Source organism: Glycine max, chromosome 17 (assembly GCF_000004515.6).
Source record: "Glycine max cultivar Williams 82 chromosome 17, Glycine_max_v4.0, whole genome shotgun sequence".
Lineage (NCBI taxonomy): Eukaryota > Viridiplantae > Streptophyta > Magnoliopsida > Fabales > Fabaceae > Glycine > Glycine max.
In genome coordinates, this window is record NC_038253.2 from 2,095,813 (window position 1) to 2,117,777 (window position 21,965).

General features: G+C 33.3%; 4 protein-coding genes across 6 annotated transcripts; 2 read left to right on the forward strand and 2 right to left on the reverse strand.

Moving 5' to 3' along the window:
- Positions 1–1,194: 1,194 nt before the first annotated feature.
- LOC100782718 (probable acylpyruvase FAHD1, mitochondrial) lies at positions 1,195–3,744 on the forward strand. Its single transcript, XM_003550314.4, has 6 exons — positions 1,195–1,550; positions 1,621–1,673; positions 1,832–1,894; positions 2,351–2,401; positions 2,529–2,646; positions 3,482–3,744. The coding sequence occupies exons 1-6, from the start codon at positions 1,277–1,279 to the stop codon at positions 3,595–3,597; spliced, it is 675 nt and encodes a 224-aa protein (XP_003550362.1). The 5' UTR covers positions 1,195–1,276; the 3' UTR covers positions 3,598–3,744.
- A 414-nt stretch (positions 3,745–4,158) lies between these two features.
- On the reverse strand, positions 4,159–6,111 carry LOC100785204 (epoxide hydrolase A). 2 transcript variants are annotated; one of them, XM_006600299.4, is made up of 3 exons: positions 5,466–6,111; positions 4,828–5,174; positions 4,159–4,641 (listed from the first exon to the last, which is right to left on the reverse strand). In XM_006600299.4, exons 1-3 carry the CDS (start codon positions 5,934–5,936, stop codon positions 4,395–4,397), a joined length of 1,065 nt encoding a protein of 354 aa, XP_006600362.1. In that variant the 5' UTR covers positions 5,937–6,111; the 3' UTR covers positions 4,159–4,394. The 2 variants fall into 2 exon arrangements, with proteins under 2 accessions (XP_006600362.1, XP_003550367.1); XM_003550319.5 differs by having other exon boundaries at positions 4,828–5,069; positions 5,466–6,085.
- Positions 6,112–7,568: 1,457 nt separating this feature from the next.
- Positions 7,569–15,643, reverse strand: LOC100789811 (lysine--tRNA ligase, cytoplasmic). 2 transcript variants are annotated; one of them, XM_006600301.4, is made up of 18 exons: positions 15,473–15,643; positions 14,570–14,656; positions 14,399–14,474; positions 14,144–14,212; positions 13,890–14,055; positions 13,717–13,810; positions 12,825–12,910; positions 12,236–12,357; positions 12,096–12,155; positions 10,954–11,079; positions 10,591–10,873; positions 10,405–10,504; positions 10,160–10,316; positions 9,435–9,578; positions 9,286–9,354; positions 9,043–9,186; positions 8,879–8,966; positions 7,569–7,884 (listed from the first exon to the last, which is right to left on the reverse strand). In XM_006600301.4, the coding sequence occupies exons 2-17, from the start codon at positions 14,641–14,643 to the stop codon at positions 8,928–8,930; spliced, it is 1,809 nt and encodes a 602-aa protein (XP_006600364.1). In that variant the 5' UTR covers positions 14,644–14,656; positions 15,473–15,643; the 3' UTR covers positions 7,569–7,884; positions 8,879–8,927. The 2 variants fall into 2 exon arrangements, with proteins under 2 accessions (XP_006600364.1, XP_014625509.1); XM_014770023.3 differs by having other exon boundaries at positions 12,248–12,357; positions 15,473–15,639.
- A 4,540-nt stretch (positions 15,644–20,183) lies between these two features.
- On the forward strand, positions 20,184–21,470 carry LOC100799137 (RING-H2 finger protein ATL2). The gene has a single exon (XM_003550493.5). The coding sequence runs from the start codon at positions 20,547–20,549 to the stop codon at positions 21,282–21,284; it is 738 nt and encodes a 245-aa protein (XP_003550541.1). The 5' UTR covers positions 20,184–20,546; the 3' UTR covers positions 21,285–21,470.
- The last annotated feature ends 495 nt before the right edge of the window (positions 21,471–21,965 follow it).

The window sequence follows — 21,965 nt, forward strand, 5'->3', positions numbered from 1 at the left end:
TTTTCAAAGTATTAGAATTCTAAAACTATGTTTGGTTTGACTTTATTTTTTCAAGAAATAAAAATACTGAAAATATGTTTCCAAAAGGAAATGTATTTTTAGATTTATTTAAAATTATATTCTTTGTCATCATGTTTTTATTTTATCCAAAATAAGGATTTTAGTTTCAACGGAAGATTTTATTATTTTTAGTTTTTTGTTCGTTTAGAAAAATATTTTTACTGAAAATAAAAATAGAAATTCAACCAAATATATTTTCATCATTATTTTTTATTTTTAGTGAAAATGAAAACAAAAATAAATTAAATCAAATACCTCTTTAGATTTTCATTTCGATAGAATATTTCTTTGAGATATCTTTGAAGATGAAAAAGAATGTTAAGAATGACTAAATTCAAATTGAGAATTAAAAAGGATGAAATTTGTGAAATATTTTAGGTTTCAGAGTGTAAAGTCAAAATGTTATTATGCTTATTACAAATAAAAAATGTATTACAACCACTTAATATTCAATCAATAAAAATCTAAAATAATTTTTTATTTGTCTGCATAAACACATGTTACTTTTCCATCATAAGTCATAACCACTGTCTGAAAACTAAGTAATTATCAATTCTTGAAAATGTAATTTAACAAAAAAAAAATTACAATCAAAAGTATATTATGGTATCTTGTAAACTATTTATAATCAATTAGTCAGACCTCATCAATATCATAAAATTACACTTGAACATAAGTATATTACGGTACTTTTATCAAAATTGACTGATTATATCATGGAGGTTTAACATAGTTAATTGAATAGTAAGTGTTAATTGTTGTAAATTTGTGATATTAAAATTTGACTCTTCTTTTTTTAATAAAAAATAACAAGAGTATAGATTATAGAGGATAAATAATATAAATATAATGTGTAGTTTAATTTAATTTGATTCAATTTAAAAAAGAAAAAGAAAACTGAAATGTAATAAAAAAAAATCATTTTTTTTTCAATTTATAGTTTCAAATATTTTTAAATCGATTTTAAATTATCTGGTTTGGTTTTTAACCCTTGTGCACTCAATTAATTTAAAAGACTTTTTTTCAAAAACTAAAGTAGATCAAATAATTTTCTACATAGTCTATATTTTACTTTATTACAACAAAAAAATAATTATTTTATTTTCCTTAAAATTAATCTCATAAAATTAACATGAGTGAAAGCTATGTTAGAAATAAGTTAGATCTTTAAACAAGAGCAAGGCTGAGTAGAAAATTGCAATCCCTGGGTTTGGAAATGGCAGCGGCAGGTTGTCAGAAGCTTCTGGAATTGAGCACGAAGATCGTCGCTGTTGGCAGAAACTACGCTGCTCATGCCAAAGAACTAGGCAACGCCGTTCCCAAGGAGCCGGTGTTGTTTCTGAAACCGACGTCGTCTTACTTGAGTAACGGCGGAACCATTCAAATCCCACACAACGAGGGCTCTCTGCATCACGAGGTTGAGCTCGCTGTGGTCATCTCCAAGAAAGCCCGTGACGTCTCCGAATCCTCTGCCATGGATTACGTCGCCGGTATTCACAATTTCATTCATCTTATTCGCATTCGCAGCGTACACTCACTCACTCACTAATTCTATATCAGGTTATGCACTGGCTCTGGATATGACTGCTAGGGACCTTCAAGCTGCTGCTAAGGTACTATTTTCATTTTTCATACTTAACTGCTACTCTCAATTTTATTGGTATGTGTTAGTGTTATATTTTTCTGCTTAAATAATTTTTAACGTATGATTTAGACCTGGTATTTTCATAATCTAATTAGTGACCTTTTCTTTTTCTCATTTGTTCTTCAGTCTGCAGGTCTTCCATGGAGTTTGGCAAAAGGCCAGGACACTTTCACCCCTATTAGCTCTATTGTAAGAAATTGTATGCTGCGATGCTTATTTATGCTGAGACTATTTTATAACGCTGTGTTAGAGAAATGAGTTCACTTGGTCCTCGATAGTGTTAAGGAGTCGAGAACTACAGAGAACGATAATACAAATTTCAGCCGTTGATAACTCTTCCAAGAAGATTTATTCTATATACACTAGCATTACTCTGGTGCAGATATGGAAGTCATAATATATTGCTTGTAAATTTGTGATGTCGGGCTTTTGCTATAAAAGAAGAACTTGTACCAGCTTCTTATGAATATAATACTGTAGTCTGTAGATATGTAATTCAGTTATACCCATTCAGTTATACCCATTCTTCTTCTAGGTGAAATTTCAATTTCTGCAAGTAATGAATGAGTTGTGTTCACCTCTGAACATTATTTGCTCATCTACTTATATTGAGCCATATTCTTCAACTGTACTTTTTTTATGCAGTTGCCAAAGACTACAGTGCCGAATCCCGATGATCTAGAATTATGGTTAAAGGTTTGAGATATTCTATTCTTCTCTCATTATCACTTGGTTCCAATATAATTGAGTGCATTGCTTTAATGATGCATTGGTATTTGGAAGCCTAAACTAATTGAAGAGAAATGGACTTGATTTGATGTAGGTTGACGAGGAAATTCGGCAAAAGGGCTCAACCAAGGACATGATATTTAAGATCCCATTTCTGATTAGCTACGTAAGCTCTGTCATGACATTGTTTGAAGGAGATGTCATACTAACTGGTATTGCATTAGTTTTTCATCCATATATTTATATTTATGTGTTAGTTTAATTGATGAAAAAAGGTCTTTGATAATCTTAGCATACTGTCTGTCATTTAAACTATCATTAGGGCCAATGAGAATTGGTTCAACTGATAGGATCAAGCATTGTTGATTAAAAGGTTTTGAGTTCAACTATAAGCCTTCCCTGAAACTTGTGGTATGTCTTATCCTTGAAATGGGGCAGCCTCCATTCACCAAAACTATTTTCTAAGAGGAAAAAAAATCCTTTGGAAGGAGTTTCATTAAAATAAATAAATAACAATGAAAAGTTTGCCACTTATGTTGGTGGTAACCTTGGATTGCTTTATTTGCCTCAAAGACATGCTTATGGATAGGACTCGAAATGATTCAAGCCAGCTTGTGCGTGAGCCTAGTTGCAGCTTGGATCATTGTTAATTCAACAAGTTGAAATTTTTTTTCTTGTTTTTAGAAGATTTGAGCTTGAACCTTTACATATTTGACATGAGGTGGCTTGATATATACGCATGTACACATTTTTTAATGAATAATAATAATGTTTCAATTTAATATGTATTAACATTTAATTATTAAATCATTATTTAACTGATATAGATTTTGTAAATTTAAAATTTTGCGCCTATTGAAACTACAATATTTAATTCTTGAATAACTTGTGAGTTCGAAGTTAGAACTAGGCTTAGAACTCACTCACTTCCAGCCCTGACCTCTGCATCCTTTATAGATTAAATAGAATGCATGAATTGCAAAATGTTAGACGCATAAAACAGGGACGCCCCTACGCTCAGCTAACATACACTATTATGATGTGCAGGTACTCCCCCGGGTGTTGGCCCTGTGAAAGAGGGTCAAACAATTACTGCTGGTATTACAGGCCTTGTGGACGTACAGTTTAATGTTGAAAAAAGAGCAAGGCCTGTTCTTTCTTGATAACTCCTCGAGGGTACTTCAGTTATACATCAAATATCTTGCCAAAAGGAAACTTGTGGACACAATAAAAATTCAGTTATATGGACTTCAGAGTCTATACGATATTTAACAGTTTTTTTTTAATGGTCATTGAATCAGTACCATACATCTTGGTGGAGTGCTATTTTAGACTTTCGTCATGAAAATGTTTACGATGATGGGAACTGAGCGTGCTATTTATGGTGGATGTGCTTTTTTATACTGTAGAAAGTGATGATTATGATGGAGCACATATGGATTCCTTTTAAAAATTGTCAAGAGGCCACTTGAATGTGATGGGATCATGTCATGTCTAAAACTATAGTACTTAAGTTGCAATTTGCATGACAAAATATCCAATTACAATGGTGGGAAAATCTGTTATAAGGTAGCAACGGCTGAAATAAAGAGTTGGTGCATGACCAAAATCTTCCCATATGTTACCATGGGAAGATGTAAACGTCTTCGATTATCATGTTGTCTCTGGTGTAGAATTTTTTTTTTGGAAAATTCTACGGTTAACAGACTCAGCCAGATATTTTCTTTCTTTAGTAATGTTATTTTTACGATAAATTTGTAAAACGATTTTTACACACTTTTTACATTTATTTATATAAAAACACGAGCAGACACTGAGAAAACACACTCAGCAAGAGTTTTCGATGGACGCATGCACATCCACTATGAGAATACAGACCCAGCCACTCAGCCAGCAAGAACAAGGCCGTTCAATGAAACCAAGAACAAAGGGAGACACATCCAACATGAGCATAGGCATATCAGAATTTCTTAAAGAAATCGTAAATGTGGTTGCTGATTTCATCAGGCCTTTCTTGATGGAGAAAGTGACCAGCCCCTTCAAGAACAACCACATCCTCCAGAAGCGGCACATCTCTCTTGAACCCACCTTTGTGAATGTATTCCTTGGCTCCTGGTGCATTATAGGTCAGGTCTAGATCACCCACTATAAACTTAACTGGAACTTTCACTTGAGCACCAGTCCACGATGCTGTCAGCTCCCAATTTCTACAAATGCAAGGAGAAGCAATAAAGTAAATTAGTTTTGATTAGGAAAGGAAAAGATGAGTATAAACTATAAAATAACTGCTTACACTAACATGTTCCTCTCAATATATATTAATTGTGTGAAATATTTTTTTGTTAATTAACCGGTTAGCATTTTATATAGGTAGGAGCTGAAGAAAAACATACAGATCCAAATTTCTGTAGTAGTTCAATCCCCCTGTGAAGCCAGTCTTGTCATATTTACTGGCATAGTAGTCACATTCTTCTTCAGATAGCCATGAGGGCAACGCTATGGGAGAATCAGTTGGATGTGCAAACGCTTTACCCTTTGGTAGATAAAGTGGACCAGGGTTGCGGTATGTCAGGAATTCCTTCAGAACTCTTGCAGTGCCGATCTGTGCAAACTCAGCTTCTATTTCCCCAGGCTCCTGCAATAATGCACTTGAGCAACATAACCACTTTGCAAACCATGGTTTGCCCCTAGAGAAAAGCATCTTTTTTTCATCACTTCTACTTAAACCATGTTTTGAGACCTATAAAATTATATTATAGCCATTATTTTGCCAATCATCCATATTTGTAGATGAAATTCAGTTTGCATTCTTCAAACTAAAGTTTAAGGTAGACATACTATAATCTCCAATTCCAAACAAAGCACCTAAGAAGTGAAACCTAGATGAGTATTATAATATTGAATACAAAAGAACTTTATTATATATACAAAGCAAAAGTTGGTGTTAGCATAATTTACTCTACAGTGTTGTTACTAGTAGTAGTGGTGAACATCAACTTGCAGAATAAAACCAATTAAAATTGGAACAAACCTGAAATCTGCAGATATAGTAGTCATTTCCGTACACTGCTCTTAAAGTGTCAAGGGGTTTTCTCTTGGGGTTTCGGGGAGTGAAAACAACGCTCAAGTTAACAAGAGCCCTGATTCGTTCGGGGCGATAGAGGGAAAGAGACCATGCAGTCATTGCACCCCAGTCATGACCCACCACAAACACCTTCTCCTCGTCGCCGACGATCGCGTCGAGAAGCCCAACGAGGTCGCCGACGACGTGGAGGCTGGTGTAGGCTGTGGGGTTGGCCGGCACGTCAGTGTCGCCGTACCCACGAAGGTCCGGCGCCACGCAGCGGTAACCTAGGGAGGCAAGAGCTGTGATCTGGTGGCGCCAGGAGTACCATAGGTCGGGGAAGCCATGGATGAAGAGGATCAATGGGCCTTCACCCTTCTCGGCTATGTGCATGTTTATGCCATTCACGTTCAGTGTTTGGTGCTCTATCCCTTCCATCTTTAACTCTCACTTCTCTGAATGAATTCTGATCGATGGAGAGAGTTACATATATAATTAATAAATTAATGTGCATGGAATGAATAAAGGGAGAGCGTGATACTCTTTTATTCTTGACTTCATCGGCTTAATAATATCTGATTTGATTGTTTCTGTTCCTTACGTGTCGCTTCGCTTCTGCTTTGTGGTTGTGATTCAAGCATTAGTCTCTATGTTCGGATACGTGAATCACGTTTGCGCCTTTATTTGTCGATATATTCACATTTAACTACTTGGTTTTTTTACTTTATGCAAATGCATGTGTTACAGACTTGCAGATGATTTTTCTAACCTATACACCCAATATATATGTACGTTTATATGTCTTCTGTCAATTTCAGCCATCTCTTCCTCTCTCCTCGAAATAAGTAAGTACGAATATTTTGCTTAATGATGCATCATAGCTGTTTTAGCCTTTTATCGCAAAGAATTTTAGACGACAGTATATTTTTTTTTTAACAACTTTCATTCGCATATACGTGTTTTCGTATGTATATAACGTGTGACTACAGTGTACTTTATAAGGTGTAGGATGTACGCTTCAATAATGCTCAATGTTGTACGTATGATGTGTTGCGGATCATTCGAAGTGGAATTTTAATTTGAACATGGTCGTTCCTTGTGGTTCACTAGCTAGACAATAACTTTCGGTGTCAACGCATCATTGAGCAAGTTATGAGGATATCTCACACAAAAAAAGAAGGAAAAAAAATAAGCTTTGAGGAGAGGGAGAATAGGAATAAAGTAGAGGAGAGAAAGATATATTTGAAATTAAGAGGGAAAAGAAAAAAAATAAAAGCGTGATGATCTGTAAAGTTAAGTGATTGCTTGGAAAATTAAACTAAAGTAACAAGGGAACAGTTGTAGTCTGACTTATTTATGTTGTCTAGAATTCGTTGTTGCAAAAGTTATAATGTATATCATTGAGTAAGCTTAAATATACCTAAATGCCATCGTTTGAGGGGAGATGGAAAAATTAGTGAAGTTGAGAGGAAAAAATTAGAATAGAGAAAAAAAAATTAATTGAGTTCGAGAATTTTTATTTTTTGCTTCAGTGCGAGAAAATGTAGGACAGGGAAATCCTATTTACTTAAATTGGATTTATAATACATTGGTTTATCCAATACTCACCGTAGCAAACGTGGTTTTTAAAAAACCAAACCAACCCGACTAGTTTAATTGAGAATCGTTTTGGGCATCTAAAAAAATGGTGAAAAAAATTGGTTAGCAACTGATTGAACTAGTTTATTTGACTCGAATTAGTAAAAATGGGTAAGAGTCGAGTTAAGAAAAATGATTCAAATTACTATTTAAAAAAAAATAGAATTTTATTAGTTTTTTTAGAATATGTATTTTAATATATATTTTAAATAAATTAAGACTTGTGTAAAAGATTTACATATAGATTGCTGTTAAGAATTATTTAGCTTGTAAAACATGTAGTATAATCTCTAACTTAATTTTTTTAGTTTATATTAGTTTACTATTTGACATAATATATATATATATATATATATATATATATATATATATATATATATATATATATATATATATATATATATTTGATTATTACTAATTCGATCTCTAGTCTAACTACAATTAAATGGCTCCTAAATCACTAAACAAAAACCATATTCCGTCACACACACGCGGACTTGTACGTAGCGGTGCAAGGCAAGCTAACCCATACACCCACCTCTACATTGAACAATAGCAATATGAGCTTGTTGATGAGAAATCTATTCGTTAAACTATTGTCTCAAATCTCAAATATGTAATAAATAAGCTGGTATATGACATCACATTCAATCCAACCACCAAGTGTGATCGATGCATGACCAGTCGATGCCAAGTCTACTAATCAAAACTGAGATCCCCTATTAATCATCTTGCATTTTTCATGTTCCTGAAACCAATAAAGGAGAAAAGGTAAACAAAACACAACAAAAAGATAAGATTTATAACCAACATCAATAACGTGACTGAAAATGCACATATCAAACACAAATCAAGACCAGCAAGAAGCATTGTCACTTATACTAGTATGAACAAACCGCAATGCATCCTTAGAGATTAAAATCTCTGATTCAACTTCCTTTTTGAATTAAAGTTGTGTTTTTATGCTCACTTAAACAAACAAAATCTCTATTTTCCCACACAAACTCATCTGCTTTCATTGATTAAGTTCTTTGTTTTTCATGACCTGATTCACATGCCCCGGGGAAACTAATTTTCAGAGTTAGCAGCCCTATTTCTTGCCAGACTGCAATGTAAAAAATCAGGAACTTCAAACTAGCCCATCAATGTTCCTTACACCATGGCATACAATCTGAAAGCATTTTATTTTAGTTATTTGTATTGTTGCAAAATTATACACAGAACACCTCCTCGCTAGCCTAAGTTCTGTTACCCGCCCATTTTCCAACCAAGCCCCACCCCTTTTAGAAGCTTCAGTTGACACCTAAGATGGAGGTCATCTGTTTCCGCAGCTTCAGTTGGCACCTGAGTTGTAGGTCTTCCCCACCCAGCCTTTGTTATTTTTCTATTTGTTAGTTAAGCCTAGTATTAATGATGATTATGTCTATAAGATGTGACTTTTGAGAAGTAATGATGAATATAGGAAGTTTTTTTTAGTAATTTTTGAGTATTTATTATGTGTATTGGGAATTATATGATTTCTATCTGCTATCATTAGGGTAGCAGCTGTTTTACAATCCACTAAACTGCTAGCATTATTGGGGTTGAAAACTCAACATCACTACCCAAGATTAACCATTTCACTACTAGCTACAAGTTAATGAAGTTATGCAGTACTGTGCTCACAATTTCCTTGGAAATACTTGGTACTTGGCAGTTATGTGGAGTATACATTTAATTTAAAGGCTTGAGGTAGAACACACCTGTGTATGATGATTTTACTTCTCTGAGATTCAAACAGTTTTGGTTGACTCAGTCTTGAGGTTTCATGGCAGGGAAGAGAAGAACCTCCTGTCACCAAACGGACAGAAGATGGTAAGAAATTCCAAAAACAAAGTAAGCATGCAGATAGAGAAAAAGCAAAAACCTTAATATTCTGTGAATCAGTCAGTAACATGGTCAACCGATCAATGCCCAAACCCCAACCACCAGTAGGTGGTAAACCATATTCTAGAGCCGTACAAAATGTTTCATCTAAGGCCATTGCTTCATCATCGCCAGATTGCCGATCCTGACATGTAAAACAAATAACAAACAGTTGCTTCATCATCAAGAAAAGGCCCAACAATTAGAGCACAGTACATAGTACTGTTGTATCAAATGTCATTACCTTGAGTTGTTCAGCAAATCTCTGTCGTTGTACTACAGGGTCATTCAATTCAGTATATGCATTGCAAAGCTGAAAAGTAACAGTGGTCAGAAGCATGATTCCATTTTATTTTGTTTTAAATAATAATCACCTAAATGACATGATCTTACTTCACGTTTATTAACAAACAATTCAAAACGTTCAGTCAGGCCTGGTTTTGATCTGTGCCACTTTGCTAGAGGACTCATGATCTCAGGATGGTTTTTGATGAATGTAGGATTTACACACGTTTCTTCCAAAAAGTGACCCACAAGCTGCAATATGAAAAGAATATAATTATATTTCCTGCAGACACCTCACAAGATCAAAATAAGAAATAAAAATACATGAACAAAGTGCAATAATTAGTATTGTGCAAATTTAAAACTGAAATTATGTCTATAATTAAGTAACAAATAGAGTAAAATGTAAAGCCGGAAAAAATAATAGAACAGAATTGTATCCAAGCTTCACTAAATAGAAATGTTAAAGCTCTTAACTCGAAATTACAGGTATATTGCTAGAATGGCTAGCTGTTGTTTTACAAAAACTAGAATGTCTATAGACTTTAGCTCTATCCCCCTCCCTACCATTCATATGTATTTCATTTTCCCAAAACCATAACACCAAAAACTAATGCTTTTATGTACAACATCTGAACACTTGTCCTGGTCTTAAATCAGGCCACCAAACATAATAAGTATGAAAAAAAATCACTGAAAAACAGGGACGTAAAAAAAATTGATCCATTCTGACAAGGAAAAAGAAAGTAAACCATCTTTTACCTTAAACTTAAAAGTAAAATTTGAAAACAAAGTATAGTAATTAAAGAAAGGGAAAAAAGAAAGGAGATTACTTTATCCAACAAACGAGCAGTTGTCTCAGGGGGAGGACATTTGATCTCATACTTCACGCATGCATCCTTCAAATATTGATTGGCTTCCTCACTTGACAAGTCTTTGGGAATACTTAGACCTGCCATCTTCTCTAACTCTTCAATCATGTCAATCCTTCTGAAACAATTAAAAATCCAAATCTAAAATTCAAAAATAGAACAGAATTATAATGACCATTACTGACCAGATAATGTACACCACGCACCTAAAAGGTGTAGTAAAGTCAATTTCAATAGGTTCCTTATCAATCCCATCTGCATGATACTTGATTTTATAGCTGCCTTTCGTAAGCTCCTTAACCATACCTATTTAACGTTTTTCACATTATGAGATTAAGCAGCTGACTTGATGATAAGATGTATGAAAGAGAAATAACCCATTAAATTCTTACCACTCAACATTTGCTCTGTTAGATCCATTAAGTCATTGTAGTCCTTATAAGCCATATAGAACTCACAGGTAGTAAACTCAGGATTATGAGTCAAATCTATGCCCTCATTCCTAAATTGTTTACCAATTTCATAAACACGATCCAGTCCACCAACAACCAACTCCTTAAGATACAGTTCTGGAGCAATCCTCATGAATAACCTCATGTTAAGATCATTGTGATGTGTTACAAATGGACGGGCTGCAGCTCCACCAGCAATCATATTCATCATAGGTGTTTCAACCTGAAAGTGATGCAAAAGTAGGTGAATGAAAGTAAAGAAACTAAGGATCCAGCATCCAAATACTCAGACACAGAACAAACCTCCAAGAAATCAAGGTCATCAAGGAACCTCCTAATGTAAGAAATGATTTTAGACCTGGTCTTGAATATGTCTCGAACCTCTGGATTAAGCATCAAATCCAAATGGCGTAACCGATATCTAGTTTCCTAAAAAATAATTAATTGAATAAAATGTATTATTGCCAGTACATGGATATTGACTTATTGAGAGAAAGATGAAGCAAACAGGAGATAATGCAAAAGAAAATTTTCTCTTCAGCATCTGTGGATAAGAGTAATCAAAACATGTTCATTATACCAGCAACAACAACAACAACCAAGCCTTATCCCACTAGGTGAGGTCGGCTACATGGATCACACAACGCCATTTGAAATGGTTAAAAAACAAAGTCTAAAACATGTTCATATACCAAGCCGAAAATATAGTTGATAGAAACGATGCAAGTTTCAGGCTCCTCTAAAGTAAGAGGCAATCATAATCATTCAATAGATGAGAATGGTTCAGTTCAGATTATTACACATCATTATGATTTTTTTATTAAAAAATTCAAAAACTGAAGAAAAAAAATTATCCTCCCTTTCAAGTACAGGAACCTCATCGAAGAAAAGATTTAGATCACATTAAAACTCTAACTTAATTCAACATGAAATGAAAATTTTCATGTTTGCAACTTTGCAAGGCAGTTAGAAAACTCCCTGCCAACCGATTTTGCCATACATATCAAGAAAATCAATCCATTGAGGACCATTGCAAGTTGCAACCAAGTTAATTCATAAAGAGAATCACAAAAAGGAGAAATGGAACAAAAATAAAATGCTCATTAATCAGAAGAACCAAAGAAATACAGAATATAGTAACTTACAGTAACAACTATACATTTAAAAAAGAAAAGACACAAACACGCACACTGCACATGGGAAAAGTGTGAATAATATGACAAGCATCCATCTAGCTCAATTCATTTCACATCCTTAACCCTAACCACCAAAAGTGAGATAATCGCATTTTAATATTTCCTCAATTACACAAGTGCATCCACCCTGTTACCACTGTCCCAATATTGGTTCCAACAACATAAGTGTATATACAAATGATTTAAAAGACTAAAAACAATGAAAGTATCTATAACATATTCACATTACACTTTTCATGCCAATAATACCTGATCCTTCAAAATATATGTTTCAGGATTCCTAGTACTTCCCGGTATCCATGGATTTCTCTGCAGATCATCAAAGAAGCAATAGCATCATTGCATATGATCAACAAACAGTATAAAAAATAAAATAAAATTATGCTGACCTTCAAATTTACATTATCAATAGCAGCAGCAGCAGACTTTTGCCTTGGCATCATGTGCAAACAATGAGACAGCGACACAAAATTCTTGGGAAAAATACTAAGTTCGCCCTTCTTACTTTTGCCTGGATAATTAAACAAGGGACAACTGAAAAAGTTGTGATTTATTGAATGCATCCTAACTATGGAGAATCGGAATGGAAAATGTGCCTGATTAGCAAGATTTAGCCCTTAGTAATGAATAAAAAGCACAAGAGTGTAACAAATATGGTTCTAAATTTTGGCAATTAAATAATATTTACAGACTGACTCTTGGGCTTAAAATGTTTTCCATTTTCTCACAATGTGACATGACTTTCCTAGTCTTGAGACAGACATCATTTAATAATATTGAAATAATCAGAACAGAATTTATATCTTTACTTACTTCTATTTACCTAGAATTAATTCATTTTTTTTATAAAAAAATCCTTATTCTCATAAGGCATAATTGGATGTATTTATTGTCCAGGTCATCGAATTAGACACAGACCTTGTATGCATGAATGACGGTGTAAAAAAAAAGAATATGAAAGTTTAAAGCATCACAAACCTGGGAACCCAGTGACACCAACTATGTCACCGCGCTTCACATTAGAATGGAATTTGGAAAATCCAGCCTCATCCAAGTCTGATTTACTGCATTGCAGAGATATCAGTTTTTTCATTTGGCCTATTAAAATCAAACAGGATAAAAGAAAAGAAAATAATACATAGATTCAACAATAAGAAAAAGACACCATTACGAACGAATAAAAATAATACAAAACAACTACATATAAGTCCAACACCAAAGTAACAAGGAATGCCAAAAAAACTTGACATTATAACATGGAGTACCAAATAATATGGCATTATAAAATAACCTCTTAAAATGTACATTTTTCATATTTGAATTATTACCACTAAATATTTATCCTTTTATAACACTAGTACTATCACCTAACCAAAGAAGAATAAATAACATTATGCAAAATCAGTAGTATTTGTGTAATAAAACTATAATAAAAGATCCAAAAGGATAAGGCAAATTATTCTAAATAGTATTACGACTAAATATTTATCCTTTTATAACACTAGCATTGAGCTCCTACAGTTCTTCCAAAATTACCCTTAATATTTTTTAAATTAATCATCTCTCTCTTAATCTCTTTTCACTTAATTGCTACCCATGTTCTCCCATTCTAATAATAGAGAAAGAGTTTATCTCATTAATTTCCAATATTTCAGGTTATATGGTGTGCATTTTGTTTCAGATTATTTCTCTAATTAAATCATTTAAGAAAAATGTTCAATCATGGCTAATACTAATAGGCTTTTTCACCTGGTTCAACAACAACATCCCTACAAGTGTAAGAAGCCTAATAATTGATCTATATAAATTTGATGCATAATGTAGCACCATCATTCCTACACGCACAAAGTAGAACAGCAACTTTGGTTACCTAGCATCAGCCATAACCTGGACCTTGCAACCACCACCGTGCAGGTCATAAAAGACAAGCTTAGAACCAGAGGTGCGTTTGTGCATGATCCGGCCTGAAAAGCAGAGAGATTATTTGAATTAACATACAGCAACAGAAAACCGCAAACTATCAACACTGAAACTGCTGACTACCAGCCAAAGACACAGAGACATCCTCAATGTGTTGCCCGTTGCTTAAACCTCCATATTCCTTGATGTATTGATCAATAGACATAGTGACAAAGAATTTATGAGGATACGGGTTCTTCCCTTCTGTCTTTTGAACTGCAAGATACTTTAGCCTGTTCTCAAGGTATTGCTGCAATGAAATCGCCCAAAAAATTATAATAAATAAATAATGTAATCAATCAAATATTCCACTGTAGTGACAAAAAGTGGAGCTATACAGTTGGATCCATATCCTCATCATCAGCTGGTGCAGATTTGTTATCCTTTGCCTGTTGTGCTTCAGCTGCCTAGAAAAAATCATATAAGATGAATTATATTACAAATAAAACTCCATTTTTTATAAGAAATTGAAATCCTAATGCAAAAAAATAAGTGGAATGAAACAAAATCAAATTGAAACTTACAAAAAATAGAATTTGTAACAAAAAAACAGCTCTCACTTGATCATTGGGGAAGATGGATAAGAGATGTACCTTTTTGGCCTTCTCCTCATCCTTGCGCTTCCTTTCTTCTTCTCTCTGTTTGTTCTTCAGCTCCCGCTTCAACGCACTGCACAAACAAAAAAACAAAATCTATTCAGTTGAGGTTGAGGTGCAGTTATTGTGAATTGAATTTGCATTGAGAAAAGGTTTTTGAGCACTGACTTCTTGCTCATGGTTTCGCCGGTGCCGGTGCTGGTGCCAGTGTCAGTAGATGGTACCTCCGAAGGAACTTCCATTGGTGGAGAAAGACTGAAAGAGAGGGTTTGAATGAGAGTGTGAGAACAAGTAGAGATTTTGAGAAACTGTGTTTATCTACATTGTATACCCAACGGCAATGTTTTGGTTCTAACTTAACTCATAGCCACAGTTATGACTTATGCATGTGAGTACTGAGTACCGTCTGTTATTTATTGGTTTTAATTTTTAATTCTTTATTCCTTTGCTTGGTTATCATGGTTCTCAATTTCATTGAAGCCGTCAGGCTTTTCTTTCAAGTTTATAAAATCTTATTTTCATACTTATGCTTTTGCTTGTATATCAAGTAGGGGTGAGCATGGGTTAATTCAGGATGGGTTTGGAGGCAAACAGAAACTGAATTAGGTAGAGCATCTCAGGTTGCAGAATATTCAATGTTGCTGAGATTATGTTGTAGTCAAGTAAAGAAATAATTACATATATATCCATTTGTTAAATGAAAATTGAATTAGAAGTGGTTTTTCAACCAAAAAACAAATTGAAATGAGAAATCTAAAAGATGAAAACACTGCATCGCTGCACACCAGATTCATTCGATGATCAAGTAAACATTTCCTACGTTCAAATAAACCGAAACCCCCGAATTATATACGCATACGGTTTCTCCCCATTAATACAGAAGAGGTATGCTCTGCAATTTCAAGTTAAGAATTCCCCCAGAGAAGGTACAAAACAGAAACGAAAACCAATAATTTTGTAATTTAGAAGAATTCAGAATGTTGAAATCAATAGGCCATGCACTTGAAGCCGCTGCAAAGGCATAACCAGTGAGATTGAAATATAATTTGAAGCAGAGAAGAAAAAACTCACAGGAAATCGGAGGCGAGGCGAGGCGAGGCGAGGCGAAGGGCAAAGTCGAAGTGTTCTTACGAACGGAGCAAAACGTTAGGGTGAGTAATGGCTTACAAGACTTTGGAAAGGTTTAGGGTAACGGTTTACAGGAGAAAGTCTTGGGTGAACATGCACCCAAAACATCAGTCTTACACACAAAATTACCAAAAGAGATTTTAGAATTTTAGAGAATTTTAAATTTTAAAAATTTTAATTGCTTAATTAAAAGGTAAAATTGTATTTTTGTTCTCCTATTATCTCCGGTTTTAGATTTGTTCAAGTAATTTAATTCACAAATTGGGTTCTTCTATTTTGTAAAATCGTGCAATGTTGGTCCCTTATGTCATAGTTCGACGTTGAACGTTAGTAATGAGTGATGTTAACTGTCACATGTCACGTTCTTATTAGATGATGATGTCAACTCCATGAAAGATGAAATGCATTATTGTTTTCATTAACCAATTGACATAGAGACCAGTATTGCACGAATAAAATAGGAGGACCCAATTTGTGAATTAAATTATTGGGGACCAAATTCGAAATTGAAGATAAATTAGGAGACCAAAAATGTAATTTTGCCTAATTAAAATTCTTTCATTGTTAAAATTTGTTGTTTGGATAAGAAGATGGCTTGTAAATAGTTAGATGAGCTTAATTTTTCTCCCTTCCAACCCATCACCACCACAACCTCCTCAAACCTTGTGACCTCAAGCTTTTCTCCCTCCTTCGCAACCGCAAAATCGAAGAAGCAGGGCTCGCCTACTCCCACCCCACGCAGCTCCCTAACTCCACCTGCCCCAGCTGCTTGGTCCCTCAACTCTCTTACCAGAACACACTCTCTTCTCTCATGTGCGTCCAGTCCATCATCATGTGCGTCCGCAATGAGCGTCAACTTCACCGTCTCGACGCCACCTGTCTCAACTTCCTCGTCGTCTTCGGTCAACCACACACTCTATGTTGCCTCCCTCCTTCGCTCCAGCTACCTCCCCCCACGTCAAGACCTGGACACTGTCGTCGCCCGCCTCGCCTCCTCCCCTGACCTCCACGATGGCCCCATCGAGGTCCTCTGTGAAAGTCACTAGAAATTTTAGAACTACTTTATTTTTAAAAGAATTTAAAATTTAAAATTTATAATTAATAATTAATTCCATTTTAAAATGCCAGAAATTTAAAATTTCTTCTAAATGAGTATCCAAACAGTTTATTTAGGGATCCTTCTTCAATATCCGATGAAACAATTTTCAGATGCGGAAAGTGTTTAGATACGCATTGTATTGCCTCATAAGCCTGAAATGCTTTTTTTCTTTAAAAAAAAAAAAACTTACTGCACTCGTTGGTATTCATTAAACAAAGGGTGTTCCTAACTTACTATTATTCAATTGAATATAAACTTATGGAAATGACGTTACAGAGTGGGATCAGAAAGGGAAAACGGAGAGCGAGAGTGATTCCATGTAAATGGAGACTGCGCACGGGCGGCGCGTGATTGTGTGAAAATGGAGAGTGGACACCGCGCACCACTCATCAAACCCACTAGTAAGGATCCATTTGGTATCATTACCAGTCTTTTAATTTTTAGATTTCAAATTTAATTTTTAAAATAAAATAATTTTTAAAATAAAGAAAAAATGTTTTGAAATTTAATTTTTGATTAAAAAATACATATTTAATAATGATATTTTTTTATTGTTATCATTGTCATTATAATCATTATTATTACAATCGCATCATCATTATTATTATTTTCATTATAATCATTATTATCATGGTTGAAACTGGCATTATCATTATTATAAATATTATTACCCCTGTTATCATCTTTATTATCATTATTATTACATAAAAATACTCTTAAACTAATTTTAAAACAATATAAAACTCTTAAAATAAATTTATTTTAAACTAATCATACTTTAAAAAGTTATTTATTTATTTTTAAATTAAAACTATAAATTAATTATTATTTTTAAAAATTTTGAAACTTAAAATTAAAAATCATCCCCAAACGGACCCATCAATGCCAATTTCAGATATGTGACTTGTTTTATTTTATTATATCATTGGCACGTAACATGTTGTTAGTTCTGTCTAAATAAGAGTGATGTGTTGGGTGCATGTTCACCCAAGACTTTATGCGGTTTACCGTTACACTTCACAACATTTTTTGTTTTTTACCAAAAAAAAACAGGGTTTTCTTTATAGGGTTTAAATATATATTTTTTATCCATAAAAATTAAATACGGTATTAATAAATTCATAACACCTTTATATTTTGTTCAACCACTTTAACTATATCTATTGGTACTTAAATATATTTTAAAAAATAAAAATTTGAATATTTATTAAAAATAAAAAAAATTATTTGAGCCTTCTTTATAATATGAAAACATATAAATAATATTATCTATATTTATAGTTTATAGTATATCTATAGTAGTATATACATAGAAAAATGACTTATAAAAGGAATTTATACATATGATATTTTAAAAAAATTAAGCAATAAATTAATCATAATTTAAAAAAAAAAAAAACAAAATGTCACAAATTACATTCTAACCGTGTTCAACAAGGTAGTTTAGTTAGTTTTAATTTTTTTATAAGGTGAAAAACTCATTTGGTTATTAGATAAATAATTTTTTTAAAATAATTTCTAACGTTTTTTAAAACAAATGTTATCTTTTACTTTTATATTTTATTTTATTTTTATCTTCCATGTGTTTATTCATTTTTTTTGTTACATTTTTTAAATAAGTTATGATATTATTATTTTTTTTATCACTTTTCACTTTTTAAGTACTTCAACGTTAATTATCAAATACTTCTAATTTAATAAATTAATTTTTTAGGTTCTACCTACTAATTAGTGTTTCAGTTAGTTTTGTTGAAATATAACAATGATATAATAATTATAAATTTTAAGTAATAAATTAATTTGAATTTAAGAGATAAATGTTACAGATTACATTCTTTAACACTAGGATGGAAATATAATAATTATATTGATTGTCCTCAATTTTTTATAATATCAATTTTAAATAATAATTAATCATTTTAAAGCATATTTTATAATTGATTGATGTCAATTAAAATCCCTAGATGTTAGACTAATTCAATTCTGATTTATTTAGTTAATTAATTAATTTATAACAAAAATTGAATCTATACATTAGCATAGAGGAACGTATAATAAAGATAAATATAGTGAAATTTTAATGATATTAACTAGATTAGTCAGTTAATTCTATAGTATTAATTTTATTGTAATTAATTTTTAAGGAAAAATATAAAAGAAAGAACCAGTCAAAAGCCCAAAGTGAATGAAGTGATTGCCAGCAATGCATGAGTTTTGATAAAAGTGGGCAACAAACACTGAAAGGAAGATCCAGCCTCTCGTCCAATGGATCAGTGCGGCGTGCATGAGGGGGACAGAAAGAGATCAAATGAACCAAGTATATATATTGGCAAGGCTGAGTCCAATATCACTTTATTGCGTTTTTTTATATTCTGTTCCTTTTACTTTTATACATTTAAATCAATTAACCCAAGTTTCTAATTCCCCTGATGTGTTTATTATTTTTATTTAAATATTTTTTAAAAAATTATACACTTATAATATAAAAATTTACAGTTTTATATACTATCAATACATATACATTAAATTCGCATTGAAATTTGGAAGGTTTTTTTTTTTATAGAATTTGAAAGTTAAATTACAATTGCTTTTATATGTATGATATATTAAAATTTTATAATTTTTACATTTATATTTTTATCTTTATATGTGTGATTATAATAAATTATGATTTTAAATAAATTGTCTCCACTTAGATGCTGGATCTACCACGGCCGACACTGTATATATATGAGCATACGAGGTTCTCTGTTTTGACTTTTGACACCCTTGAGCTCAATAATTCAAGATGTGTGCTACTCTTTTATAACTTTAAACAGTAATATTTTAAAATGAAATGACTGTTAGCAAAGTTCAGAAAAAAAATACTATTTAAATAAATTTGGTGCATCCAAATTAAGTTTTTTAGGAAAATAAAATATTTGAATCACATTTAAACATGACAATTAATATTTAATTAATTGCAATAAAAAAATCATTAATTAAGAATCTATATTTGTAAAACAATGAAGTAGCAGTACTTTCCAGGTAACTTCTGTTCAACTCAATGACACAAAAGAGTTGCTTATAAGTTTTTACATTGAAAATTGTGAATATCCGTTTAACAGGCTTTAAATGGGAATTCAGACATATACAAAAAAAAAAAAAAAAAAATCGTCAAGCATTGCCTATATTTTTCAAGTCTCCTAGGAATTCAAACATACTTATTAGTTCTGTACTGTACCCAACTCACACACATCTAGAAGTTTAGGTAAAAATCTCTCCTTTTTTGATAAGTAATCCACAGGCATTGGCTATATTTTTCTATAAGGTATGTGCATGTTTTGACAACGAATGCAAAAAAATATTGGGAAATTACATTTGCTAGAATGTAAAAGATTGAGCAAAATCATGTGAAATGTTTGAAATATGACAACGTTAAATAAACAAAGGAAGGATTGTGATATTCAGAGTTCAACTTAAGTTGGTCAGCAGAGTGCGTTAATTCAAATTTTAAACGTATAAACTGGGATATCATCAATTTGTGTTAAGTAAACAAGCATTGACCAACAACACAATTCAGCAGTTCCATCCCACAAGGAAATCTCTTCTAGCTGTATCTAAATGCAGTATATATTAACACTACAGCTAACTGAAACAGTGGGAATTAGCCGGACGAAACGGCAACACACAATTTCCACGACATTTCAACACAAAAATTACAAAAAACAAATACGATTTCTTTTAACTTAACGAGAGCAAAGGGCAGATACGTCATTTCCTCAAAACCGCGTCAACTGTACCAAGTCATTACAAGTACAGCAACAACATTTGAAGATAAATATACGTTACTTGCACAACCAAACTGAACACAACCAACTCACTGCAACAATAACAATCAAAGAAAAGAAACCTTCTCAGACACACAACAAAAATAACATGGAAATGGAATCGAAAGACTATGCCTTCAGCGGCAAGATAATGCTAATCGCCATTGTGGTTCTCTTCATCGTTATCATCATAATGCTTTGCCTCCACGTCTACGTCCGGCGGCGCCTCGTAAACGCTCGCCGCCGGCCACAGCTCCGCCGCAGTAACCGCCCGCAGTTCGTGTTCTACATGGACCCCGCCGCCCGCATTGCCCTCACCAGGCGGGGGCTTCACCCCTCCGTGATCTCCACGCTCCCGATGTTCACCTTCTCCGCCACAAACAACCCAACGGAATGCGCGGTTTGTTTATCAGAGTTCGAGAACGGGGAAACGGGTCGGGTATTGCCCAAATGCAATCACAGTTTCCATACTGAGTGCATCGACATGTGGTTTCAGTCTCATGCCACGTGTCCGCTTTGCAGGGAACCCGTAGAGGCTATACCCGAGCGAGAAACCCGATCCGAGGTGGCTGTTATTGTGTGCGACAACGAACCGGTTCGGGAAGAGGTGAACCGGTCTGGACCGGTGGGTGCTTCTTCTTCTCCTTCTGCTGCTTCGTTGCATATTGAGAGCTTGGGGTGCGAGTCTGGGTGTGAGTCGGGATCGTCGTTTCGTTTGCCGGTGAGTCGTATATTGTCGTTTAAGAGGGTTCTGAGTAGAGAGAAGAAAGAAAGCGTCGGGGGAGGATGCAGCTCCATGACCGACTTAGACGTAGAACAACGACGAGAGTGTGACTCGGTGAGTTGATGGCGGCGACAACGTGGAATCGAAATTAAATGGGTCCGAAATTCACGCTACGCCAGAGTTTCCAGAGGTGACGTGCCACAACACTGTCAAGTGTCGACGTGATATGTACCAGACCATGTACATTGTACGGTCAAAAGATCAAAAGAGAATGACAAATTAAAAGATTATTTTATTTTATTTTTAAAATCTGCGTTTTTGTCATTTTGTACCGTCAAAAGATCAAAAGAGAATGACAAATTAAAAGATTATTTTATTTTATTTTTAAAATCTGTGTTTTTGTCATTTTCTTTTAATTTAATAAAAGAAAATGAATTTTTGTTTATATTATTTTTTTCTAAGTACAACAATAAGAATTTAAGTAGAAATAGTAGTTTAGTCTCATCAGAAATATAAAGTGACTTGAATGGTTAAGAAAAAAATGAGAAGAAAGTGATAAATTGAATCTCTCGTGTTAACAAAATTAATATTTATCGATAAAAATATTTTAATTCATGTTCTGTATTTATGATTATAATTAAATGTGTATATAAATTAGGTTGGATTAAGTTTGATTAAATTCATTATTTTATTCAATCAAAATTCTATATATTGTTGGTTTTGTGTAGTTTTATTATTAAATTCAATCCAAAACAATCTAATCATAAATAAGATGAATCAAGTCAAGTTAATTGATTTTGAATA

Bases quoted from the DNA above. Each gene is read 5' to 3' on its own strand.
- LOC100782718 (XM_003550314.4), top strand. From the start codon at position 1,277: ATGGCAGCGGCAGGTTGTCAGAAGCTTCTGGAATTGAGCACGAAGATC. The intron at 1,551-1,620 runs GTATTCACAATT...ATTCTATATCAG, and splicing joins TGCCATGGATTACGTCGCCG to GTTATGCACTGGCTCTGGAT. The intron at 2,402-2,528 runs GTTTGAGATATT...GATTTGATGTAG, and splicing joins ATCTAGAATTATGGTTAAAG to GTTGACGAGGAAATTCGGCA.
- LOC100785204 (XM_006600299.4), bottom strand. From the start codon at position 5,936: ATGGAAGGGATAGAGCACCAAACACTGAACGTGAATGGCATAAACATG. The intron at 5,175-5,465 runs GTTTGTTCCAAT...ATAATTTTATAG, and splicing joins ACTATATCTGCAGATTTCAG to GTCTCAAAACATGGTTTAAG. The intron at 4,642-4,827 runs GTATGTTTTTCT...TTGCATTTGTAG, and splicing joins TACTACAGAAATTTGGATCT to AAATTGGGAGCTGACAGCAT.
- LOC100789811 (XM_006600301.4), bottom strand. From the start codon at position 14,643: ATGGAAGTTCCTTCGGAGGTACCATCTACTGACACTGGCACCAGCACC. The intron at 14,475-14,569 runs GTCAGTGCTCAA...TTGTTTGTGCAG, and splicing joins GGCGAAACCATGAGCAAGAA to TGCGTTGAAGCGGGAGCTGA. The intron at 8,967-9,042 runs GTTTTTGCTTTT...GTTTGGTGACAG, and splicing joins CTGATTCACAGAATATTAAG to GAGGTTCTTCTCTTCCCTGC.
- LOC100799137 (XM_003550493.5), top strand. From the start codon at position 20,547: ATGGAAATGGAATCGAAAGACTATGCCTTCAGCGGCAAGATAATGCTA.